General features: G+C 45.8%; 1 protein-coding gene across 2 annotated transcripts in view; it reads left to right on the top strand.

Moving 5' to 3' along the window:
• Positions 1-27076, top strand: part of PI4KA (phosphatidylinositol 4-kinase alpha) — a 98277-nt gene that overhangs the window by 24020 nt on the left and 47181 nt on the right. For both annotated transcript variants that reach the window (XM_059677021.1, XM_059677022.1), the window contains exons 5-19: positions 674-746; positions 1344-1603; positions 2137-2203; positions 4262-4410; positions 6048-6113; positions 8516-8612; positions 10182-10373; positions 11215-11315; positions 11931-12060; positions 13605-13737; positions 14690-14785; positions 15143-15326; positions 17146-17249; positions 19343-19511; positions 21915-21965. In XM_059677021.1, coding sequence (XP_059533004.1) covers positions 674-746; positions 1344-1603; positions 2137-2203; positions 4262-4410; positions 6048-6113; positions 8516-8612; positions 10182-10373; positions 11215-11315; positions 11931-12060; positions 13605-13737; positions 14690-14785; positions 15143-15326; positions 17146-17249; positions 19343-19511; positions 21915-21965 — 1872 coding nt within the window. The remainder of the gene's footprint in view (positions 1-673; positions 747-1343; positions 1604-2136; positions 2204-4261; positions 4411-6047; positions 6114-8515; positions 8613-10181; positions 10374-11214; positions 11316-11930; positions 12061-13604; positions 13738-14689; positions 14786-15142; positions 15327-17145; positions 17250-19342; positions 19512-21914; positions 21966-27076) is intronic.

The following is a 27076-nucleotide window of genomic DNA, read 5'->3' as shown; positions in this document are numbered from 1 at the left end:
TGACAGGCAAAAAATACCAGCTATGCAAATAGAGGTGGCATAGCTTGGGAGCAGCATGTGTGGAAAAGATTTAATTATTTTATGTATCTGTGAGCTCATGGAGCCAGCAGTGTAAAGCAGCTGCCAGAAAGCTAATGACACATACATGAAATCTAGAATCTGTGTTGAGTTTGGTGATTACTCAGTGAGTCCCAGCATCCCTGGAATATTAATGAATTTTATACTGAGCACTACAATTCAAGACAGTTTCTGATACAGTGGACTACAGTAAAATCAGAAGCCTACAATTAGCATCGGAAAGGACTGGTGATCATAAGGAATGGATGGAAAGAATTAGAGGTATTTAGCCATGAGAAGGGATTCAGGGGTCTATCAACTGCTTGCAGAATATGGAGGAAGGAGCGGCCCCAATAGCTGGTGGGTGCAAGCCAGCCCCAGGAGGACACCATTGGCCCAGTGTTAGGAAGAACTCTGGGCCAGCCCAGGGAGGGAGGGTTTCTGTTCCTGGAAGGTCAGCTGATTGGCCCCTCAATAGAGCTTTCGTGTGTGGAGTTATGTATCAGATATGAGGTTGAACAAGATAATGTCTGAAGCTCCTTCTAATTCTGAACTAATGTTGTAACATGTTTCTGATTTGGCTTATAAGTTTTCTCTGTTTTCTTGGCTATTACAGATCCTAGAGGCACTTTTGCAGGTTTTGCATGTCCTTTTGGGAATGTGCCAGGCTTTGGAGATTCAAGAAAAAGGTATAATTATAGATCCAAGGCTTTTTAAAAATGGTTTTGTGGTTATTTTTTTCCTCAAGTCTTTTTTTCTGTTCTTTACTACCCTATATATGTCATGGATAAAAACCTTCCTATATTGTTTTTGTTGTGTGTTAGCTAAGAGGTCACATGTCAGTCACGCGGACAGCTATGTCAACTGAAAATTTTTGAGTGACCTTGGACAAGTCACCTCATCCTTCTGGGCCTATGTTTCTTATCTATAACATGTCTGACTTCCAAAGGTCATTTTTCCTCTAGAGTAAAGCTAACAGTATGATCCTGGGAGCGATAAATGCATTTTTTAAGTACAGTAAAGCTGCCTGATAACATGACTTACATTTACAAATGATTTGGATGTGTCATGAATAGACCAAGACCTCCCAAAGAAGCCAGTTGTATGTGACGCAGACATAGTCTGAAGTTACTGTTCATGCCAGATTAAAATTTCATCGGTCAGCCTTTGGGGTTGACCCTATTGCTATGGCTTTTCCTGACTCTTGTGAGTCGTTAGTGAGTGGGATGTGAGATGTGAGTCAGTGTTACAAGTTGGTATAAGAACATTCTTACTTTGTCTTCTAGAATACCTCTGCAAATATGCAATCCCGTGCCTGATTGGAATCTCACGAGCATTTGGGCGTTACAGCAACACAGAAGAGTCGCTCCTCTCAAAACTCTTTCCCAAAATCCCTCCTCATTCCCTCCGAGTCCCGGAGGAGCTGGAAGGCGTTCGGAGGCGTTCCTTCAATGACTTCCGCTCCATCCTCCCCAGCAATTTGCTGACCGTGTGTCAGGAGGGCACCTTGAAGAGGAAGACCAGCAGCGTGTCCAGCATCTCTCAGGTGCGGCTGCCCTCCTGGACGCGAGCAGAGGAGAGGGGGCTTGTGAATTGCTCACATGGGGGAAAGGCCCACTTGTGTGTAGCTTGAGAAAACTTAGAAAACAAAATGTTCTCAATAGAATTCTCTTTAATATAAAAGGTTTCCTTGTCCTCTTTACAATTTATAAGTGATTTCATCTCCTCGTCATGAAGTATTTGCTTCCTAGCAAGTGTGTGCCAAAATCTATTCCTGGTGGGAGACAGTTGGTGCCCTTAAGAAGTATCTAATTGACTCACGGAGAAAAGATGGACACGAAACTCAAGACTAATTCAGCTTAGTCATCAGATATAAAATGTTTGTCTAGACAGGAAGAATGTAATGATTTGGTATATAGTAGGGAGCACTGTAGGTAGGGCAGGTATCACGGAGGAGGTGATCCCTGAACCACAACTTGAAGTCCAACTACTATTGAGCTGGCAGAGAGAAGCTTGTCTAAGACAAATCTGAGGTTTGACTGGCCTTTTCTGATCTGTAAATATGGTTGTGTGTTTCAGGTCAGCCCTGAACGGGGGATGCCCCCTCCCAGCTCCCCTGGAGGATCCGCCTTTCACTACTTTGAAGGTGGGCTTCACAACCTCATATTGACCTAGCACTTGGATAACAGGTTCATAGTGGCTACTGGTGATGCCAGGGATGGTAACACTAATGCTCTGCTGTCATGCATCTAGAACAGGGGTGGGGAACCTTTTTTCTGCCAAGGCCATTTGGATATTTATAATACCATTTGTGGGGCATAAAAAATTATCAACTTAAAAATTAACTTGCTATATTTGATCAAACATTTAATTCAACACTAGTGCCTTGGCAGGGCCAGATCAAATGATTTCACAGGCCTTAAAACAGCCCATGGGCCTGTTCAAGAGTGTCACACATTTACTTATTTATTTTAATGTTTTTTATTGATTTCAGAGAGAGGGATAGAAACATCAATGATGAGAGAGAATCATTGATCGCCTGCCTCCTGCACACACCTCCTGGGGATCGAGCCTGCAACCTGGGCATGTGCCCTTGACTGGAATCGAACCTGGGACCCTTCAGTCCGCCGGCTGACGCTCTATCCACTGAGCCAAACCAGCTAGGGTGCCATTCCCTGTTTTAATGAGCATTTATTATGTTGGACTCCAGCATCTCCACTCCTTTCAGTATTATTGCCCACCACATCCCCTTTGTTGTAAGTTACTGGTTTGGTTTTTTAGGACCCATCCACCTTTAATCAGGTCAGCAGTGTCACCAGCATCATAGAACTGTACTCCAGCTTTTACACAATGGGAGTAAACTCAGTTCCTTGCTTTTTCTATACTCTAGTGCTCAAAAAAAGTCATAAAATTTATTCTTCAGTTCTTTATAGATTGATATCATATGTCTATTTAATATGAAAGTATCACAAGCTTATTTATTTTTCAGTCATAGTCTTCCATCATTGTTTTTAAATAATGGATTTTCAAATGATTATATGCTTTTGGGCTTATTGATATGTTTTGGACGATTGACTGTTTTTGTTCTGATTTTGAAATTTCTAGTAATTCGCATTTTAGTTCTAATTTTGGCGGTAAAATCTTTGGAGCCCTATGGTCCTCCACATCTCTCAACCTTTAAAAGGGTGTAATTCTTTTTTTTCTTCCCATACGTTAAGTTATATTGTCTATGTTGAAAACATTAGGCCATGATTATATCTGAGCCTTTGACATGAAACACCCCAGTGAGAGACATCACTCCCCAAGGATCGTAATCTAGCCTTTACTTCTTTTTCTTTTTCTAAAAGAGCCTCTTTCTTTTTCTTTTTAAAAATATTTTTCATTTGCCCTAACTGGTTTGGCTCAGTGGATAGAGCAGCCGTGGGCAAACTACGGCCCGCGGGCCGGATCTTGCCCGGTTAAAATGAATAAAACTATTGAAAAAAAAAGACCGTACCCTTTTATGTAATGCTGTTTACTTTGAATTTATATTAGTTCACACAAACACTCCATCCATGCTTTTGTTCCGGCCCTCCGGTCCAGTTTAAGAACCTATTGTGGCCCTCGAGTCAAAAAGTTTGCCCACCCCTGGGATAGAGCGTCAGCCTGCAGACTCAAGGGTCCCAGGTTCGATTCCGGTCAAAGGCATGTACCTTGGTTGCGGGCACATCCCCAGTAGGGAGTGTGCAGGAAGCAGCTGATTGATGTTTCTCTCTCATCAATGTTTCTAACTCTGTATCCCTCTCCCTTCCTCTCTATAAAAAATCAATAAAATATATTTAAAAAAATATTTTTCATTTTATTTATTTATTTTTAATATATTTTTATCGATTTCAGAGAGGGAGAGAGAGATAGAAACATCAATGATGAGAGAGACTCATTGATCGGCTGCCTCCTGCACACCCCTATTAGGGATTGTGCCCACAACCCAGGCATGTGCCATTGGCTGGAATCGAACCTGGGACCTTTCAGTGCTCAGGCCGATGCTCCATCCACTGAGCCAAACCGCCTAGGGCCAGCCTTTACTTCTTAATTAAAAAACAAGGAATTGGAGTAAAAACAAAAGCAGAGTCTATGTCTTAGTTGGTTATTGAGGGAATCAGCTTAAGGAAGTATCCCGGTCACATGTTACTGTGACTGACTATCTGGTTTTCTTTTCCATCAGTTTCTTACTTACCCGATGGAAGTGCCCTGGATCCTGATTACTACTTCTCCACCATCAGTTCCAGCTTCTCAGTTTCTCCTCTTTTCAATGGCGTCACATATAAGGAGTTCAGTGTTCCACTAGAAATGCTTCGGGAACTCTTAAACTTGGTAAGCAGAACACTGTGGATAAACAGGCCATGGCTCTGTCGGTCAGTAAAATTGCCAGTGGTGTAAGACTAGGAGTTTTTCAGTATTTCAAATGAACAACTTGGTAGTCATAATTTTCAGATGAAAGAAAGAAGGAAAGTAACATTCATGGCACAATTGTGCAGTCTGTTTTCATTTAATAACCATTTTGGGGAGGCACCATGCTCCCCATTTTAGAGGTAAGGAAATCAGTGTCAAATAAATCAAGGATCTGTTGACCAAGGGCAGGGTCAAAGCTCAGCTCAGGGTATCTGTCTATCCCAGGGGTGCTCTATTCAGATCAATACAAAACCTAATTTTCCAATTTGGATACCTTTGGATAGCCTTTGAGGTGATATTAGAGAAGGCATTGGTGCCATTGACTTGAGTCCTGAAATGGACCTTGACGTGAGGTTGTTACGATTGAGCTGGGATTCTTCAAGACATTGTAAGGGACAGTGGAGAAGACATCATCAGAGACAAACTCTAACAATGAGAATGAGAATGACACCTCCGAAAGCTTGAAGCATGCACTGGAGAGAGCAGCCCTCCTCCTGTGCGAGGATGAATAGAAAGAAATCCCTCAGAGAAAGGCTTTATTTAGGCAGAAGGTGTAAGAAGACATCAAAGCATAGGCGATAATTAGTGAGGGTAGAGCCATAACCAATTACTAATAGCCTAGGACAGCGGTCACCAACCTTTTGGACCTCACAGACCACCACTGGTCCCCGGACCACCGGTTGGTGATCACTGGCCTAGGATATTTTCGAAGTTACTGTCCGGAGGAGGAAATACTCCCCCTAAAGGTCTCATTGTCAGTGTCTCGGACAAAACAGTGGCCTGGGTGGCCCGTGGCTTTCTCAGTTAATCTCAGAAATCCCATTTGAAGGCTGAATGTTTCAGATCCTTTTTTAAAAAGAGGGAATTATTGTTTCTACTATATTTTAACTTTTCAAGGTTTGGCTTTCTTCTAGGCAATTTTTTATTCAGTCTCCTGTCATGTTGTGTATCATTATCTATACATTCTGAAAAGGCTTTCTTGTACTACAGTTGGGGGCCGGGTCGGGGGGAACTGCAGTTCCATCAGGTGATCCCACGTTGACAGGATCGTCCGTTCCTGTACTAAATGCTGGTATAGAGAATGGGTAGAAATAATGACTTCTATTAGAAATTTAAAATGTGTGCTGCGGTTTGGGCAGCTTCGGAGAGCCCAGGCGAAGAGGGAGGAGCTGTCCGCACCAGAGGATTGACTGTGAAGGTGCTCTTGACACCTGGGAGGGGATGTGGACGAAGTGTCAGTGATGCCTGGAGTCTGAACACTTTTGCATCCTGGCAGTGGAAGTCTGATGTCAGCAAATTTAAGAGAGTTGCTACCTTTTCTGTTTTTATGTCACTCCAATCTAGGTGAGAAAAGTTCCAATGAAGGGAGAATTAAGGGCATTTTGTGAATGTAGTTCGATATTTTTCACATATTATGGCCTACTTTTCTAGCACATTCTTCACCACATGGGCCTGTTAGGTGTTTTTGTGCATCAGCATTTGTTCTTTAGTGGAAGGAGCTGGCATTCCTGTCTATCACTGTTCGTCAGGTGCCTCATGAGGTCTTGTTTTACTGATAGGTGAAGAAGATCGTGGAGGAGCCTGTTCTCAAGTCCTTGGATGCAGTTGCAGCCAGTGTGCTGGAGGTACGTCCCTTCCGAGGGCATCACTGATACCGCCTGCTGGGAGCCTCTGCGTGGAGAGAGCTGGGAGGGTTTGTGTGGGGGCACTGAGTTTTCAGCTTAACCTCCCAGTCCCAATAATGACTACACCTGCCACTTGAAAGCTTGCTCTGTGGTGGGGTCTTTTAAATATGTCATTGCACACGCCGCTGAGCAGTGATCAGGGTCTCTATTTCACACTTGAAAGATAGAGGTTTAAGGGACTAAATACTGTGCCCTTGTCACATAGTCACCGTGGGAGCTGGGAATGCACTGGTCCTCTGATGCTCTCTATTTTCCTTGCTCCTTTGGTGCTTTCAAAGCTGTTTCTCTGGGCTCAGTACACATGCCTCACACACTTTTAGGCATGTATAAGCCCTGGCTTTTATGTGTGAGGGGTGTGTACCTAGGGAACTTTTGTCTTTAATGTATTTGGAACCAGTGCCTACAGCATTATTTACAAAATTACTAAGTTTTGTGTTGGGAGGTCTCAAAACATCAGGGAACATTTGGGTCAGTCCTCTTGAGTGTGGGGATCCAGAGCGGTTGCCATTTGCCAGCCCGATGCTTGCTGTGGCATGTGCTGGACCCAGAGTCCTGGTGTTCTTTCTCTCACCTGATATTGGGACACAGTGCCTGGTACCACTGGGGCTCAGCTCTGGAGGGGCGGGAGCCCCCAGGGACCTTCCTCTGTTGCAGTGTGTGTCTTCTGCCTGAGGTGCTCCCAGCAAGCTGTCTGCCGATGTTAGATGTATGTGCCAGGTGTGGTTTGCTTTGGGTCAGTTCTTGGCTGAAAAGCACAGCTCCTGTAACACTCCAGGTTGCAGTCCTTTCTGCTTTATCTTTAACATTTTTGCAGGTGTGTCCTGCCTGTTGGCCTGAGCTTTACTCGCACTGTTTGCCATCTCAGAGGCCTCTTCTTTCCCTTGTCCGTGTCTGGTCACGTGTGACCCAGGGCAGATCAGGAGGACCCGGGCCAGCAGCTGGGCTGGGCAGTCAGAACGCCTGGCCACTGGTTGGCCTGCATGCCATCCATAATGAAAGGTGTCAGTCTGGATCCTGAAGGGAAAGCTAGAGCTCAGTGGGGATCCCTTTTAGGGATTATGTTATGAGTAGAGGGAAGGCTGGGAATATGGGACTCTGGGACCCTCCCCATTGAACCAGAACAGTTCTGATATTTTGTTTTGTAATTTGGACAATAGTATAAATGTCCATTTAAAAAAATAGTTTTGTTGCTTTAAAAAAGAGTGAAACCATGACCTGTATTGCTGAATATAATACTCATCACCAGTAATCACTAGCACTATTGCATGCTTATGTGCCAGACACGGGGATAGGATTTCACTCACTCACTCATTGAATTCCACAGCAATCCCTCATTTACATGTGGGGAAACGGAGGCTTTCGGGGTTAAGGAACTTTAGTTACATAGCTAGTGAGCAGTGGAGCTAGGCTGCGTTTTCTGGGCTCCCTTCCTCTGTTCCTTGCTTGCAGTGACTTCTTCCCAGCTCCACAGTCAGACCCCTGGATCACCTTAATCAGCAAATGTCATCTCTTCATCTCTGTCCCACGGGGATGTTGTGAGGACTGTGTGAGGTGAAGTCTGTAAAGCAGTTAGCAGTGCCCACTGATGGCTCCTGTTATCAGTACCCCCTTGAAATATGGCATCACTCTTGTCCTTCATGCAGTTCTCATGCCTTATACAAGACTCTTGTACCCTCCACAGCCTCACACCACGGGCCCAGTCCCTCCAACCCAACCTCTGGCCTGATGCTGATTTGCTTTCTCTTCCTCCTCATTCCCCTCACCTATATTTGCAGAGCACTTTTGCATGTGTCAAGAACATTGCCTTTCATTAGAATAGTATCTATTCATCACAGTAGACCTTGTGTGAATTTTTCCCCTGGAAGAAAAATAATGCTACATTTTAGATTAGATTGCTAAAAAGTAATTTAAAATGAGTTTTAATTATAAAACGTTAAGCTGAGTCTGAAGGTTTCCTAGCTGCAGTGTTTGTTGCCCGAGTGGTGGGCAGGGTTGAATCCTTTGGTCTGGTGGTCCTTTGGCTGTCCCTCCCCTCCTCCACTCCCTGTGTCCCCCTGATTTCAAAGACTGTGAACTTTCAGCAAGAGGAGGTGAAGGGTCAGGTGGCTGCTCCCCTGCTGGCATCTTTGGACTATGTGAGCCTCCTGTTTTCCTCTGCCTCATGCTTAAGAGGGTGAAGAGAGTAATTAAAGTGCTCCAAGTAGTGAATCATGGTAAACGGTTACTCCATTTATAATGCGAAGTCACGTGTGTAAGGATGACTTCACTGGGTCTCCCCACAAAGGTGGAGGCCCTGAGGAGGGTTTCTGTGCTGTGGTCACGTGCCTCTGCCTTTCCCGCAGGCCAACCCCAGCGCTGATCTCTACTACACCACGTTCAGTGACCCCCTCTATGTGGCCATGTTCAAGATGCTGCGTGACACTCTGTACTACATGAAAGGTGAGGACGTTGCACACCTTCACGTGTGTGAATTCAGTGAGACTGGGTTCAGGGCCACTGCCTCAGGTTTGTGCTTCCTTTCTGCTGGGGGCACTTAAAAACACAGGCAAGACATGGTCATGTCATAGAAATGTTGGAGAAAAAGCAACTAAGAAAAAAAAATAATGTCCATAATCCTATGCCCCTCGTGCTGTCAATGATGGTTTCTTTGATGGGTTTATCTCCTCAGATGTTTTTCTGAAATGGATATGTTGTATTGTCCAGATCATACAACAGTTTAACATGTCCACTTTAGACATTTAAAAAAGTGTGACAAAAAAGAAAATGAGGTACTCAAAATCTTATAAGTCAGAGATAATATGTATTTTTTTAATCCTCACCTGAGGATGTGTTTTTATTGAATTTTGAGAGAGGAAGGGAGAAAGAGAAACATTGATGTGAGAGAGAAATACCGATCAATTGCCTCCCAGAAGAACCCTGACTTGCTACCTAGGCATATTCCCTGACTGGGAATGTAACTCACAACCTTTTGGTGTATGGACGATGCTCCAACCAACTGAGCCACCTAGCCAGGGCAGAGATAATATCTGAATAGTGTAGCACACACACATTTAGCATTTTATTCCAGTCTTTTTTTGTTGTTGTTCATTTTAAAAACATTTTTCCTATGCTATTTTCTTACATTATTGAACATTCTTCATAAACATAAGTTTTGATGACAATTTAATATTCTGTTATGTAGATGTACCATAATCTAGTTAATCCATTTTCCTAATTTGATTCCAAGGGCTCTTGGGAGGTGGGGGCTGAATCTGGTTGTGACCACAAAAAGGGTTGGTTAGGTCTACAAAGGAGTGTGGCAGGGACTGCCCGGCTTAGCCTGACCCCCAGGAACCCTCCCTTCCCACCTGAGCTGTGTGTTGCCTCGACTGGTCTGACTTGTGTCCACTTTGGTTCTCCTAAGTTTTCCAGGCCCCAAGGATGAGAGTTTGAAAAGGCTGCAAATTCTGAACGCTCTGAAGATTTAGCCCTGCAGGCAGGGAATTCTCTTTTTTAGGCTACGACCAGTTTTTGTCCTTATCTAATAACTGACAGCCTTTCAAAAAATTACTCTTCACTTGTACAATCATTATGTCAAACGCCTTAAAAGTGTACAGTGATCTATGTCAATTATATCTCAGTAAAACTGGAAGAAATGGTAATATAAAATAGATACATAAATCGCTAAAGTGTTTCCTGATGTTAACTATATCAGTTCTATTGTGATAAATCTTGGTGTTTCATATATTTAGCTTTTAGTATATTGATTGCTTGAAACAAAGCATGGCTCTCACTTCACTGGGAAATGATCATTTGCTCTGAGTGCCAGGTGGCACGTGTGTGGAGGGCAGCTGTGCACTGCCTATCCAAGGTCTTCCCAGAGGACATTCTTGGAACCATAGCAGCAGCAGCAAACATGTTCTTCTTGGTTTTTTCTTAGAGAGGAAAAGACTGTAGAAGTTCACAGCTGCTGCCTGAATTTGGGTGCAGTTTTGTTTCCAGCTGCAATGCCCACTCTCTTTCCTACAGACCTCCCGACCACCTTTGTGAAGGAGATCCATGATTTTGTGCTGGAGCAGTTCAACACCAGCCAGGGGGAGCTTCAGAAGATTCTGCACGATGCAGACCGGATCCACAGTGAGCTGAGCCCCCTCAAGCTCCGCTGCCAGGCAAACGCCGCCTGTGTGGACCTCATGGTGTGGGCCGTGAAGGATGAGCAGGGTGAGCATCAGCTCCTGCCATGCCCTGGACATCTAGTGTCCGGACCTGGGAGGATGGTGCTGGCCAAGGCCACAGGGCCTATTTTCTCGCCACTACTTATTGCTGGTTCTTGAGGCTTTTGTGTGAGAAGTGGGAACTTAGTGCCTTGTGAAGAGCGGCAGATGTTTGCCAGAGGGCCTCATGAGAGGATGTCTCCTGACGGCTGCGGTGCCAGCTCTCTTCTGCTGAGACTCGTAACCTGTTGCAAACCCCAGTGACTCCCCGTCTGCCGTTGTCTGGGAGCATTCAGCAGACTTGCGGATGGCTGCCATTCACAAACCACTGTGGGGACAGAGGGACGAGGGAGCTCAGGGCCAGCAGAGGAGAGAAAGCAGTCACACCATGCAGGGTGGCATTTTCGCAACAGCAGAAAAGAAGCAGAGATATGCTTTCAGTTAACCTGCTTCTTAACACTTTCTGGCGTAACCTCTCAGTATTAATAAACCCTGCAAAAAAGTGTGTCTCTGGGGTTTAGTGAAATTATATATATATATTTTAAATATATTTTATTGATTTTTTACAGAGAGGAAGGGAGAGGGATAGAGAGTTAGAAACATCGATGAGAGAGAAACATCGATCAGCTGCCTCCTGCACATCTCCCACTGGGGATGTCCCCGCAACCCAGGTACATGCCCTTGACCGGAATCGAACCTGGGACCTTTCAGTCCGCAGGCCGACGCTCTATCCACTGAGCCAAACCGGTTTCAGCTAGTGAAATTATATGATTAATTGTTGACTGAGTATTTTGTAAATTTTGGCCTTTTGCTAATTGTTTGTGCTCTCCCCTGGTTTTTGAATTTAGGTGCAGAAAGTCTTTGCATCAAGTTGTCTGAGAAGCTACAGTCCAAGACATCCAGCAAAGTCATCATTGCTCATTTGCCCTTGCTTATCTGCTGTCTGCAGGTCAGTCTCCCAGACACTGGAGATGCTGAAAGCCCATCAATAGGGCCTTGTTGTGCCATTCAGGCTGTGGTTGGCACACTAGCCAGAGTCTGAGCTGTTGTCTTTAGGAACTTGAACTAGAGCCTGTGTGACACAGTTCACCACTAAGTGGGGGGTGCTGCCGACAGGGTGCTGGGATTTCTGTGGGGGTCCAGGAGCGGCTGGGTTGTTGGGGAGCTGCCCTGTGTCTGCCAGCCAGGCCGTTCTCGAGCAGACAGTTGAAGGGCTGCAATGTTGCCAGAGGGCCTCGTGAGAGGACGTCTCCTAACATTTGCGGTGCCAGCTCTGTTCTGCTGAGACTCTTAACCTGTTGCAAACCCCAGTGACTCCATGTCTGCCGTTGTTTAGAAATCATGTTTTAGACCCTTTCTCTCCTAATTTGCTTCAAAAAGAAACGGACAAACTTTACAATATATCTCCCTCCTAGATGGAGGAGATGCAAGACCATCTCCCTTTCCTGTCTTTGTGCCCCGTGGTTGGGTGGCCCCTTGGGAGCTTTGACCTTGGAAGTTTCTGCTCAAACTTGGGTATTTGAAGGGTGGACATGTCCGTGTAACAGGTCATGGTGTGTTGCAGGGTCTGGGACGCCTGTGTGAAAGGTTCCCGGTGGTGGTGCACTCGGTGACGCCGTCTCTGCGGGACTTCCTGGTCGTTCCGTCCCCCGTGCTGGTGAAGCTCTATAAGTATCACAGTCAGTACCACACAGGTAACAGGATGGCTGCACCTGAGGCCGTGTCTCCAGCCCCCAACCCCCGTGTGCACTTGAGGCACCAAGAAAAGGATCATGTGACTGTGTGTGAGCCCAGCACAGTTCTGTGACTGAGAGCTTGTGCTGGCCTGTGCAGTCTTCCTGTACGTGGGCTCATTCCTCCTCCTCCCTTTTCTTATGGCTTTCTCTACAGAACCCCCTCAGGGCTCCAGGCCTTTGTCTCCTCTGCCTTCCCTGCCATGAGCACCTGCCATCCCTGTAGGCCCCTCTCTGGTCCCACTTTTTTTTTTGGCCCCTTCTCTCATCAAGGTTGCCTGAAGTGCGAGTTCTTCATGTCCAGACACTGAGCCAGTAACTGTCTGTACACAATTCATCTAGTTCCCTTGCCCCAAGGGAATGTATTATGTTTCTACAGATGAGGTCATAGGCCCATAGCCCCAAAATCCAAGAACCTGAAAGACTCACCCAGCCCAGAACAAAGAGGGGTCCCTCTGTCTCTAAGGCCCCTTCACTCACCCTTGCCCCTACCCTTATCAGCTTGTGCACGTTAGCTAGATAACCCTCTGGGTCGATGCCTAAGGGTGCTCATCAGGCCTTTTGAACCATTATTTTTTTTAAATATATTTTTACTGATTTCAGAGAGGAAGGGAGAGGGAGAGAGATCATTGATCGGGTGCCTCCTGCACACCCCCTACTGGGATCAAGCCCACAACCCGGGCATGTGCCCTGACTGGGAATGGAACTGTGACCTCCTGGTTCATAGGTCAATGCTTAACCAATGAGCCACACTGGCCAAGCTGAACCATTTCTTAAGTTACTGTTTTATGTATTTATCACTTTGCAACCTAAGTGTTCTTCCTTTTGATTTTAAAAAAAATTTAAAAATATATTTTTTTTGTTGATTTCAGAGAGGAAGGGAGAGGGAGAGGGAGATAGAAACATTAATGATGAGAGAGGCCCTAACTGGTTTGGCTCAGTGGATAGAGAGTCGGCCTGCGGCCTGAAAGGTCCCAGGTTCGATTCTGGTCAAGGGCATGTTCCTTGGTTGTGGGCACATCCCCAGTAGGTGGTGTGCAGGAGGCAGCTGATCAATGTTTCTCTCTTATCGATGTTTCTAACTCTCCCTCTCCCTTTTTCTCTGTAAAAATTCAGTAAAATATATTTTAAAAAATGATGAGAGAGAATCATTGATCCGCTGCCTCCTGCACACCCCTTCCTGGGGATCAAGCCCGAAACCCAAGCATGTGCCCTTGATCAGAATCGAACCCAGGACCCTTCAGTCCACAGGCCAACACTGTATCCACTGAGCCAAACCAACTAGGGCAGTGTTCTTCCTATTTTGACTTAAACATGTTTATTTCTACTTTCCTGTTCTTAGATACTTTTGTTTCTGAAATGTTTGCTTGAATCACTTTAGAGTGATTGCTATTATAAGTTAAAATAATTGGCATATTATTTGGTTTTGAATTACAGACACGGGTGGGGGTGGGGGTGGAAAGTGATGGGCTTAACCAGGTACTTACTTGAATTTTTACATTCAGTTGCTGGCAACGATATAAAAATCAGTGTGACCAACGAGCATTCCGAGTCGACCCTAAATGTCATGCCAGGAAAGAAGAACCAGCCCTCCATGTACGAGCAGCTCCGGGACATTGCCATTGACAACATCTGCAGGTAGGAGGCTGGGCCAGAGCGACAGGTGACCAGGGAGGAAGAAAAGGCTGTTCCAAACAAAATAAACTCATAAAATAAGAAATGTTTATAATTTTGTAAAGGTATCTAATTTTTTATATATATTTATTTTCAAATATATTTTTATTGATTTCAGAGAGGAAGAGAGAGAGCTATATATATAGAAAGATCAGTGATGAGAGAGAACCACTGATTGGCTGCCTCCTGCATCCCCCACACTGGGAGTCGAACCTACAACCCGGGCATATGCCCTAACTGGGAATTGAATCATGACCTCCTGGTTCCTAGGTCAGTGCTCAACCACTGAGCCACCCTGGCTGGGAAATATAATTTTAATATTCCCTCAGCCATCTTGGGACCATGTGTCTTTTTTTTAATCTCATCTGAGGATATGTTTTTATTGATTTGTAGGGGGGAAGAGAGAGAGAGAGAGAGACAGAGAGAGACATTGATGTGAGAAACACTGATTGGTTGCCTCCCATATGCAACCTGACCACAACCCGACCAGAGTTGAATCTGCAACCTGGGTACGTGCCCTGACCGGGATTCGAACCCTTGACCTTTTGGTGTATGGGATAACACTTCAGCCAACTGAGCCACACCAGCTAGGCAGGACCATCTGTCTTTTGAATCAGTTACAATGACTTTTGTGAAGGAACAATACAGGAATTAAGGTGAATATGACATTGTGAAGGAAACTGTTCTGGGCAAAATAATGAAGGTACTGTTTCTGACAGATATTTTTATAAAGTGGGCAAAATCTGCAGCAGTTCTTTGAATTCATTCTGTGTAATGACTTTCATTCAGAGTTCTGGGGGAATTGTTCAGAGCAATTCTTTAAACTTTGTAAACCTGAGAAAGGAAAAGTTAAAACAAAACACGTTTATCTGGTGGTTGTGATGTCTAATGCTGTGGGGGTTTCCTTGCTATTCAGGTGCCTGAAAGCTGGCTTGACGGTGGATGCAGTGATTGTGGAGGCCTTCCTGGCCAGCCTCTCCAACCGGCTCTACATCTCTCAGGAGAGTGACAAGTACGTCCCATCTCAGAGGGCTGCCAGTTATTCTCTTGGGGCACAAAGGGGTAGCTGGCATTGTGCACTTCTGTGCTTCTTTCTTGCACAACACGGATTGTGCATTTTGTTCCATAATTTCAGAAGAAACCCACCTTGGGATGTCTGGGAGTAGAGAAACATCTGTGTCTTCCCACCTGGTACCCAGGACTTTATGATTCTGCTGGTGGTTAAGGATCCCAGGCTGTCACTTTTAGATGAATGCTTCATCTGAAAGATTGTGATGATGCTGACATCCACATCCAGCTTCCAGGTTTTATTTCACTGTTGTGTGCCAGAGGACTGTTTCCAAGATGCTTCTGTTCTTCCCTCCCATAGGGACGCTCACTTGATTCCCGACCACACCATTCGAGCCTTGGGTCACATCGCAGTGGCCCTGAGGGACACCCCAAAGGTCATGGAGCCAATTCTGCAGATCCTGCAACAGAAATTCTGCCAGCCCCCCTCCCCCCTCGACGTGCTTATCATCGATCAGCTGGGCTGCCTGGTTATCACCGGAAATGTAAGGAAGGCCCCAACCACCCACTAACCCTGAACAAGCTTCATTAACTCCTTTGACTATCAGGAATGTAAAAAATACAGATTAAATTTACCCTACAGATCAGGTAAATGCTCACAACTGTCTTAACTCTGAATAGTGAGGGGTTTTTTAAAAAAGAAGAGAATAGCCCTAGCCAGTTTGGCTCAGTGGATAGAGTGTTGGCCTGCGGACTGAAGGGTCCCAGGTTTGATTCCGTCAAGGGCATGTACCTCGGTTACAGGCTCCTGCCAGGCTCAGGCCCTGGTCCAGGCATGTGCAGGAGGCAACCAATCGATGTGTTTCTCTCACATTGACATTTTCTTCTGTCCTTCCCTCTCTCTTCCACTCTCTCTAAAAATCAATGGAAAAATATCCTTGGGTGAGGATAAAAAAAATCTATATATATAAAAGGCTAATATACTAAGTGTCTGACTGTCTGACCGGTCGCTATGACATGCACTAACCACCAGGGGGGCAGATGCTCAACGCAGGAGCTGCTGTGGTGTGCACTGGCCATTTATAGAGAAACGGCACCGCGGACCTGGTGCTCACAAAGTAATACTCGGATTCCCCCAAGTGAGACACAGGCCCTGCCACCACCCCAGAGTGACAGCCCACCAAATCGCAGCCGATGCTTCCGAGACCGCACGGCCCAAAATGCAGCCCACAGCCCAGCCCAGCCGGAAACAGTGGCTGTGGGCGCCAGGTAATGATGTCACTTAGCAACACCTAGCTTCCTCTCCCTAGAAACAACTAGCCTCCTGCGGTTTCTTCAGCCCAGGAACACAACTTACTTTATAGCCAGGTGCAAACATTTCACACTTTAACAAAATGTCTGTGAAGCATTTTCCCATGCCTCATCTCATTTGTTCCTCACAGAAGTCCTGGAGTAAGTAGTTAGGAGACTTGGTGGAATCCTTTTCTTTTCATTAGCCAGAAAACAGCGACGGCGATTTAGAAAGCTTAGAAACTTGATCCGACTGAAAAGAAGTAAGAAATGGTGGACCTTGAAAATGACTTCAGGTTTTCTCACTGCGCAGAATACAGTCAAACACGGCTGCAGTTAAATGTTTTACCCTTTGTTCTCCCTGCGTGATCTACAATAATAATCTACTTCTTGTTGATATTTACTGTTGTGTTGCTGACAAGTACCTGAAAGAGAAGTTTGAGTGCTTCAGTGGGCTGGAAAAAGTTTAGCTAAATCAGAAAGCAGGTCTAATTAAGTAAGTTTATATATACATAAAAGACTAAGTTGACTCGCGCATGTGCGATACATATAAAGCTCTTGCTGGTGCCAATCACATGCATGTGTTTCGATCTGTCATTGTCGATCATGAATTTGGTTGGCACTTCTATTATAGAGAAAGGGCAAATAGCGATATTAAATTATTTCTTCTAATTAATTGCCTTTCAGTGTGCATGAATTCATGCACCAGGCCTTTAACAATAATAATAATAATAATAATAATAATAATAATAATAACAATAACAATAATAACAATAAATGATAATAAAAAAGAAGAGACCAGTGTAATGGTTTCATAAATGCTAGGGGAAACAAGTTTAGATTAATTCCTTGTTGATGTTAATTACAGGATTTAAATTAAAGCTGTTTCCTTTTTAGCTTTAATTTGAAAATTTCTGAAAGTTTTGGGAATGGGTGCTCTGGATGGTCTTAGGGCCTTATGTTCCATGATTCAGGAGCTTTCCCTCTGAATGACAACTAAGGGGCCCTTTCTGTGTTCCAAGGAGCGGCTTTCAGGGAGTAGTCATGACAATTGTGTCCCTTGCTCTCTTCCAGCAATACATTTATCAGGAAGTGTGGAATCTCTTCCAGCAGATCAGCGTGAAGGCCAGTTCTGTCGTGTACTCGGCCACTAAAGATTACAAGGACCATGGCTATAGGTAATTCTTCAGACTTCTTTGTTGCTTTAGATCATGACAGTACTTAACTCCTTTTAAAAATGTGAGATTTGGAGATTTGTCCTTTAAATAACCTTTTTTTCTTACTGAAGAAAATATGCTACAGATCAGTGCATACAAAAGGTGAGAAATGAGAACCCCCTATGCCCACCGCCTGGAGCTGAGTGAGCTCAGTGCTCATTGCCTTCCCCCACTCCAGGCAGCTCAAATTGCCCGCCCGGGTGACCTATTTTTCTTGAATGTAGTAACACATCAGCCATGCCATAAACATTCCTCTGCATGTCGTCTTTAATGGCTGTGTAGTACTGCCTCATATAGCAGCACTGATTTATCTAACCAGTCCCTAGCATGGATATTAGATAGTTTTCCAGTTTTTCTGCTGATAAATACTGCATTGAATACCATAATAGCTACATATCTGTGAGCATCTCTGATGCTTTACTCATGATAGATTCATAGAGGTAGAATTTGTAAAGTCTGGCCAGTTTTCCCTGGAAGACTGAGAAATGTTTCTTTGTCCAATGCCCTTACTGGGAATGTCTTAAGGATGGAAGCATGCTTTTCCATGTTTGGAGGATCTCACAGAAGTTTTTCAGATCAAGGGAAGAGAGGGGAAGAAGGAAGTTAAGTCAGGAAGGCAGAAGGTTGGGGCAGAGAGGAAGAGAGATTGCCCCTTTGTTGGCATTTCTGTTCTCCCATCCAACTCAGTGGGCAGGAGTGTGGCTAGTGCCTCAGTTTCCTCATTCATGAAATGTCTCCAGTTTTGTGGGTAGTTGAGATTGTATATGTGAAAGCTCTCAGTAAATGCCAGTTCTCGGCATTATTCTTTGCGTTCTCACTGCCACCATCACAAGCCCAGGCTACTAGAACAGCCTGTGGAGTGGGTTGGGGAGGCGGCCAGCTCACCTCCCCTTCCTTCTACTAGTAAGTCTATCCGTCCTGATCTCTGCAATGAAACTGACTCACAGACCAAAACACCTCTTTCCCACATTGTCTCCTCGCTCTGAAAGGGACTCCTGTACCTCCTTGCTCCTCGAACCTTCCCCACCCTGTCTTTGCTCTGTTTTCCTCTGACTCTCACATCTGTCTTGCTGCTCTTGGCCCTTCTGTGTTCCCACGCCTACCAGCTTTTCAACTTCTGGCTCAAGTTTCCTCTCTTCCATAAAGCCTTTTCTGATACTGCCACCAAAAGCGAGTTGTTCTCTTCCTCACCAGTGGAAGCACTTACTGCCATTCGTTGTCCTCATCTATTAGGAACTTGCATGTCAGTGATGTGGGTGCCTTGCTATGGCTGCTGTTTCCTCTGAGATTATGGGGGCCAGATGGTGTGCTCAGTGCTTCATGTAGAGTGTTTAATTCCTCCTGCACTCTGGGAGGAGGGAATTGTCCTTGTTTTACTCAGGAAGATACTGAGCCCAAAGATGTCAGCTACTCACCTAGGGTCACACAGCATAGAAATGGCAGGGTCTGGCTGCCCCCAGTGCCACAGAAGCCTGGCAAGCCTCGATGGCTCACAGCATCTGGTTGAGGGGGCATGTCGGCTTTGTGTCTGGAGTTATGTGGGCTGGCATGTGTGATCCTGTGGCAGGTTGTCCCAGGACCACTAGCACTTCCTAAGTATCTGATGTGAGCCAATACTAACATCAGCCCCAGGGCGGAGGCAGTTTTGGGAAGAAGCTGATCATCAGACAAAAGTTTTAGGGGTGATAGTGATGAATTAAGGCTCTATAATTTGAGGGGGAAAAGAGGATTGTCCAGGAAATATCTAGAAGTACTTTCATTTATAATTATGTAGTAGGCCCTCGTCACTCAGAGGGAATTGTTCTGAGACCTTCCCAAGTCCCCAGCAGGCAGATTGCTGGCACTTAAAGAGTCCCCCGAGACCCTGAATGCATGTCAGGAGAGAGGTCACAGTCATTTCTGCAGCACCTGACTTCCCGTCAGAGGCCATTGTTCACGAAGTGGGTGTGTGCATCTCCTCTGGAGGGCTTCTTTCTTCATAGGCACCAGGCTGAGGTGGCGGGGGGCGGGGGTCCCTGACTGGTGGTGGCCGTCATTTCTCTCCCCCTCCCCAGGCACTGCTCCCTGGCGGTAATCAACGCCCTGGCTAACATCGCGGCCAACATCCAGGACGAGCACCTCGTGGATGAGCTGCTCATGAACCTGCTGGAGCTGTTTGTGCAGCTGGGGCTGGAGGGAAAGCGTGCCAGCGAGAGGGCCAGCGAGAAGGGGCCTGCCCTGAAGGTAGGGAGGAGGGTGGCCATCGTGTCGCCCTGCTGTCCTGCTGAAGATGGAATCTTCAGGCTCCATCTTGGTTGAAATAATGCTGCTTTCTGTGTTAAAAGACTTAAACACAGCTGATGTAGTGCAAGAACAAAGGGGGCGAGGTTCTTTCTCTGAGGTGCTGGCAGGGGTCAGGGAAGAGGGTGGCCTCCTTATTGGACAGCATCCAGCTCATGGCTGCTGTGTCCCCCAGTCCAGGGTTATAGGAAGACTTATCACCCCAACCCCATCTCCCCTCTTGCACATCTGGTAAAGTGCAAGAAGCCAAGGGGCAGAGGCTGTCATCAGAACACAGTGACAGTGTGAGAAGGGCCAGATTTGGCCCAATTGCAGGTTGTCCAAGGGAGACATGTCTATGGGGACAGTCAAAATGTCAGCTCTCCAACCCCCAAAGAGACAGAATGGAGAGGTTGAGGCAGGTTAAGCCTCTTACCCCATCACCTCTCTCTCCTTTGACAGGTCATGTGGATGCCAATCCCTCCACCCCTTCTTCCTCCTTTGTCTCCTCTTACATCCTCTTCCCTCCTTCCTCTTCTCTAGACAGTTACCATTCAGCTACTATGTGCCTAGGGCAGAGGTCAGCCCACTTTTCCTGTAAAATGCCAGATTGTACATGTTTTCAGTTTTGTGGGCCATATGGTCTCTGTTGAAACTACTCGGCTCTGCCATAGTAGCATAACAGCAGCCATAGCCAGTCAGTAAACGAACAGTGGTGCTCCCATAGAACTTATTTCCAGGAAATAGGTGGGTCAGATTTGGCCACAGTCCAGTTTCCCAACCCTTGTTCTGGGTACCCGGGCTATGGAAGTAAATAGACAAGGTGCCTGCTCCTGTGGGCTTAGTGGGAGGAGATGGTGAAAACAAAACGGGCAGCATGGTGAGGATGGAGAAGGTCTCTCTGGGGACATGACAGCTAGGTTGGAAACTGAATGAGAAGGAGCCCTTCATGTGAAAATCGTGGCTGAGAGGGAAAAAAGTAATCCTAAGACCCTTCACTCTAATTCAGCCTTGCTCTGCAAGGCTCCTGCCAGTGATCTGAGTGGTTGATTTCTCAAGTCTCCCGGGATGGTGCACAGCTAGGCCCATCCTGATGCATAGCAGACAGGGCATCCACCATGTCCAGCGAGGCCTTTGGCACCAGGTTGAGGGCTACTCTAATGAGGCAGAGTAGCTCAGCACTGAGAGCAAAGGCTGTAACCTGCCTGAGGGGTGTGTCAGGAGCCATCTTCCTTCTCTTCCTAGGGAATCGGACCTCAGTGCCAGGAAGGACACCCCCTGGGGCCTGTGGGCTGCTCCCCTCTGCCTGCCCTCATGGGCTGGGGATGGGTGTTGTACTCAGGGCAATGTAGGGATCCCCAGGTGCCAGGCTGTGAATTCTCTTCTTTGCAAATAGTTTCTATTTACCGGTCATGCAGTGTGAATAGGCAAGAGTTTATTGAGCTACTGCTACAGTTGATTTGTGTGAAGCATTTGAAAGAGTGCCTCACATTCATATTTTTGTAAATATAGAAAATAAACCAAATGTGGTTGGGCATGTGCTTCCAGAACTTTAGCTAATGAATGTGTACCATAGTTTAGCCACATTTATGTGTCTGGCCAGGGAACTTCCCTTTTATTTATTTATTTTTTTAATTGATTTCAGAGAGGAAGGAAGAGGGAGAGAGAATCTTTGATCTGCTGCCTCCTGCAAGCCCCCAACTGGGGATCGAGCCCACAACCTGGGCATGTGCCTTTGACCGGAATTGAACCTGGCACCTTTCAGTTCGCAGGTCGATGCTCTATCCACTGAGCCAAACCGGCTAGGGCTATTTAGTTATTTTTAAGTAACCCCTAAATTTTTCCTAACTTGGAAAGAATGTTTACTATATGTTTACTATAGAAAAGATATAGAAATTTATAAATAATAAAGCAAAAAGTACCTATAATTCCTCTATTCAGATATAATCATTGTTAACATTTTGACAGACTTCCTGCTAGATTTGTTATACTAATATATTTATTTTACATAATTGAGTTACTACTTATTCAGAGTATACTCTTATATCCTGATTTTTTTTGCATTTAACATTTTTGGGACACTTTCCAAGGTAATTAAATATTTTTCAGGAAGTTGTTTTTTTCATAGCTGTTTGGTGTTTAATTATGCAGAGGTGCCATGATTTATGTAATCATTCTACTGTTTGACATCTAAGTTGTTTCGCTATTAAAATTATGCTGGATGAGCATTTTTATACATCTCTCTCTCTCTGTATACCTCCCATCACTTCTTTTAGATTAAAGAATTCCAACTTTACACAACACTGTGTCTTTTCAATTATTTAATAAAGACATGCTTATCATTGACTTATTTCTGTTCTTTTCTAGGCTTCGAGCAGCGCAGGGAACTTAGGTGTACTCATTCCTGTAATAGCTGTGGTAAGTATTCATTTTAATTGAGTGGCTTCAAACTCTAGATACTGTGCTCATGTTTTGAGTGTTGCACGGTGACACACAGCAAATTCCTTTAGAAAAACGCTGTTTTGAGGTGCCAGTGACTCCGTAGATGTGACTTGACCACTACCATAGGTACGTGCCAGAGCGGTCACACCCTTACTCCCTTTCTCAGCCTCACTCGACCATCCTCAGCAGGTTGACCAGGGAAGCTACTTCCGTTCTCTCTTGCATGGCTCCTAGGTCCATGGTCTGACTCTGGGTTTCTCCTATATCTCACATCCTGCTGTGGAGCCTCTAATACAGGCAGGCACCTGCTTCCAACTCCTCCCCCGCTCCTTCCTGCAAAAGGAGGCCTTAGGCCGCTGGTTGGTGCTCAGCCTTGTTGCTGCAGCTCTCGGCTCTCGGTGTCCCCTGGAGGGCATTGTTGGCACAGTGGGCCCAGCACACTTTGGGGCACAGCTACACCCGCCATTGTGGTGGGCAGTTGAGGTACAAGCCCTCTCCCCTGCCATAGCACTGTCTGGTAGAGAGCCCCTGTCCCATCTTTTCCTGTCTCAACAAGCAGACACTTCTTCTCAAATGATCCACCCTTGCTTCTACCTTCTAGTTTCTTCCCACCTCAACCCACCCCTAGTAGTTTGAGTCTTGAGCACTTACATGTGCATCCCTTCCTTGTCCTCTGAGCTGCCATAGTGACTTGGGCATAGAGGTCAGGCAGGCAGGAGACCTCTCCTGATCTCTGCACAGCACTTTCTGTACTTACTACCATCTGCACGTTCATCATTCTGAATCTGGAGACCTTTAGGAGGTAATTTTAGTGGCCAAGATGGATGAAAAATCGTAACTGACTGGATATTATTCTTCATTCTTAAGATGACACATTGCATTTTGTGGAACATTCTGCTTCCAGCCCACCTTCCTTCTGCCTGTCCTTTTCTCTCCTGTCCCTCCCTCCAGTAAGTGGATGATTCAGGAGGGGAAGCAGAGTCACTTGTTCCCCTGCCACGTCTGTCAGGACAGCCTCCTCATTCTCGGTGTGCTTGAGGAGCCCAGGGGTTTGGGCCTGTCCGCGATGACTTCTCACGTTCCTTTGGGATCCTTCCTGCCTTCATACCTGCGAGCAGGTATTCTCCCAGAGCCCTTTGGGATTTAAGGATTTCTGGAACTCTTTCTGCCATGGTATTTTCCATCAACACCCTCATTGGTTAATTTTTTTAAAACAAATTTTTTCACTTTATAGTTAATATTTGCTAGTAGCACAATTGTGTTTTGGAAGTGTCATTGCACATGGGCCCTTCCTTTGACCTGGAGGGAAAGTATAAAGTCCATGGTGCTCTCTTGGCCTGTTGGAGGGGAGAAGATGGATATCACACAGCCAAGGTCAAAGGAGGGGGGCCTATCCACAGAAGAGCAGGTTTTGGCAGACAGGGAGCATGCTTGAGGTGGGACTCGCATTGATGTGCGCCAGAATTCTGTGACCCATATGCCTGGGAAGTTTTAAACATGTTTAGCATATCAGAAATCTAGAGGAGGCACCTAACGATAACTGGTGAGGTTGGTTTTAGAGTCACAGGGCCAGGGTTGAACCTCTGGCCCTGTATGTGGGATCCTGAGTGAGCATCGCAGCCTCTCCACTAAAAGATGACCCCCTAAAGTCCTGGCCGGGTCAGGGTAGGCACAGGTGTTAGCAATGACAGGCTAGAATATACTTAAAATACGCGTTTCCTCTGCTGCAGTGACCTTTTATGTGAATAGAATCAGTATTGTAGTTTAACATGTTAAGCGCCAAGTTAGTCACCGGTGACTGACTGTACTTTCCGTCCGGACCTCGTCAGTCACTGGTGAAAATTGGATATCGGTGAAATCGGATATCGCGAGCTAAACGGAAAGGAAGACTACACAGGCTTAGCACTTAACATGTTAACAAAGGTTAATGGTTATATTATGGGAAGGAAACAAATATTTGATTCTGTTGCTCAACAAAGAGCACAGAGTTCATGGACTCCCGAATTTGCTTTCTCGTCACCCCTTGGACTTCTAGGATAACTAATTTCCAAAGTTGTTTTTTTCTTCTTTTTTTAATGTTTTGTGGTGGTTCTTTTTTTTCTTTATTTATTTTTAAGGAAAAAATACTCTGTTTTGGATCTTTTGATTGCTGAGTGTCTAGAATTCCATTGTTCAGTGGCAATGTCAGTGGATTTGGTTTGGGTCTGGAAGCCTGGGTGTCACTCTTAATGCAGCTGTTCACTTACTTATCAGTGACCTTGGGACCCTGGAGGGACTTACTGGAGGCTGGGTCTTGTCATCTCTGAGGCTCCTTTCTGCTTAGGTTTGGTGACCTTTGTCCTGCAACTTTATGAATAATATTTCTTCACAGATATCACTGACTAAATTGCTTCTTTTGGTATCTAGCTCATTAGTTAATTGAGCATTTAAAAAAATATATTTTTTTATTGATTTCAGAGAAGAGGGAAGAGGGAGAGAGAGATAGAAATATCAGTGATGAGAGATAATCATTGATCGGCTGCTTCCTGCACAACCCCCACTGGGGATCGAGCCTGCAACCCAGGCTTGTGCCTTGACTGGGAATGGAACCGTGACCTCCTGGTTCATAGGTCAACGCGTAACCACTGAGCCATGCCAACCAGGCTAATTGAGCATTTTGAAAGTTTCTTCTAGAGGCCTGATTGCTCCATTGACATGAGGTAGTGATTTAATAACATGTGCCTCCTGCTTGAAAAACATTTGTGCCCTTCACTTAGAGCTAGTTGACCTGTGCCACTATTTTCTCAGTGCCTGTAAAATGAGGTTTATGGACTAACAATTTTTAGATCATGGACCCCATTTGAAAGCTGTGCCCTCTTCCTCCATAGAAATGCCTCTGTTCACAAGGGTTAGATTTAACCTCAGGAAGTGAAGTGGGAGAAACCCAGCCAAGGCCCCCGTTAGGACCCCTGGGCTAGACACTGTCTCGGATGAAGATAGTAACAGGAAGTTCTTACCTAGCTCTTGTTAAACACTAAGCACAGATCTAAACCCTTTCCAGGCATTAACTCAGTCCTCACAACAACCTTGTAAGATAGGTACTGTTATTATCCCCACTTTATAGATAGGGAAACTGAGGCTCAGAATTTGCCTCTAAGTCCCACAGCTACTAAATGTCAGAGCCAAGATTTAAACCCAGGCAGCGTGGCCCAGGGTTTGTGCTCTGAACTAACATTCCACTGCCTTGAAACATGGGTCAGCTAGTTTCTGAAAGAGGGGATCCAGGGGCATTCTGAGTGGATGTAAATGAATGAAAAGCATGCAGAGTGGAGGGCCTTGGCCTGTGCGGATGTAAGGGCATAGAGGAGCCTGCGCTGGCTCCAGCAGAGGTGGGGCAGCCAAATGAAAAGTGAGGCGGTTGCCTTTCTGGATAGGACAGATGTGACAAAGGGCTAAAGGCAAAGTTTGTTGAAGCAGCTAAATTTAGGAATAGGAGGAGCAGGAGGAACCAGCAGCAGGATGAGGAATGTAAGTCAAACACCAGAGAAGAACAGTGTAGAAGCAAATTGGAGAAGGAATTTAAGGTGCAACCTCAGGCTTCACCTAGCGATCAAGAGGAAATGACAAGGAAAGATTTGGTCTCAACCCTGTACTTGTCAGTAGATGGTGGAGACAGTGGCAGGCCCTGGTGCAGGAAGTTGGGAAGGGAGCAGGCCGAGAGGGTTAGCAGCGAAAGCAGGGCCTGGGTTTGAATTCAGGCTTGAGGAAGGTCATTTTACCACTATGAGCTTTAATTTTGTTCAGCTGCAAAAAGGTGATAACAGTGCGAACCTGTCAGGGTTGGTGTGAGATAACGCAGTGTATACCCATCACAGTGCCCCCAACATTGGGGAGCACTAGGTCCTCCTCTTTCGCTGCCCCCATGACTGGTATTGGTCTCATTGGGTCAGAGGCTCTATGTGACAAGATTCCACATGTGACCCTGGAGTCAGGCCAACCTACACTTGAACCCTGGCCACACCACTCACTGCAGCAGCATCTTGGCAGGTTTTGGTGCCCTGCTGAACCAGATCTTTCTCCTCTGCAGAGAGAGAGAAAGCCTCTCCTGTCGGGGTCACAGTTGCACAGCCGCACGCACAAAGCTGCCATGCTCTCCCTGGCACGGCCCATCGTCCCCAGGACTCTTGAATTCCGAACAGCCTCTTTGGATTCCACGTGTCTTACCCAGGTAGCGAAGAATCCAGAAGTTCATTCCTCAGATGTCCTTTATCAAACCAGACAGGAGCACATCTGAGGGTCTCCCTGCGTCCAGGGATGAAAGCCGAAATGTGTGGCCCACATTAAGGCTGATTTGAGGAATTCCCCATGCAGCCCCATCCACAGCAGCCCTGTCCCCGGGACTTAGCAACACTCACCTGAAACCGTGCCATGAGCCACTGTGGAAAACTCAAGTTACTTTTTCTAAACCTCTGTCATTTCTGGGGACATCAGCTATTGTGAATTTAGCCTTTCTTCGTTATTTGAGCTTTAAAAATTAGAATTATAACAGAGATACACAGTGAAAGTGGTGATATTTATCTCTAGGGTAGAAGGCAAGGCCATGTGTACATACTGTCCTCTGGGCAGCAGTGAGGTGACAGCAGGAGTACAGATGACAGCTTCTGTTTGGAAGGTTGGGCCTTTACGAGAATTAAGCCCTAATACCGAGGGCACCCCTTGAACACTAGATGGCTTCTCTCCTGGCATCAGGGATGGTGCCACCTGTGCACCTTCCTTGAGAAAGGTGAGAAATTAGTCATGCCGCTCTTTTCTGTGTTCTGTGTTTAGATGAGGAGCCCTGGTTGAGAAAGGCTTTGAGTAATAGAGCCAGATGTGCAAGGATGGGGACTACAAGGGAAGGAAGTGCCAGGGAGGCTGAGGCGGTGGGAGGTAAGCTGCTCTGTATGTTGCTGACACCCTCTAGGTACAAGCTGACATGCCACAGGTACATGAACTTCTATGAACTGACAGCATTGTTCACTATGCAGAATTAATTCCAGCAGGGCTCTCATTGTTGGTGAATTTCTTCTCTCATATGTTTCTGTTTCAGAATGGTAGTATAAACAACA

The sequence above is a fragment of the Myotis daubentonii genome, chromosome 19 (genome assembly GCF_963259705.1).
Source record: "Myotis daubentonii chromosome 19, mMyoDau2.1, whole genome shotgun sequence".
Taxonomy (NCBI): Eukaryota; Metazoa; Chordata; class Mammalia; order Chiroptera; family Vespertilionidae; genus Myotis; species Myotis daubentonii.
Note: the sequence above shows the minus strand (reverse complement) of the source record. Positions and strands in the feature narration are given on the sequence as shown.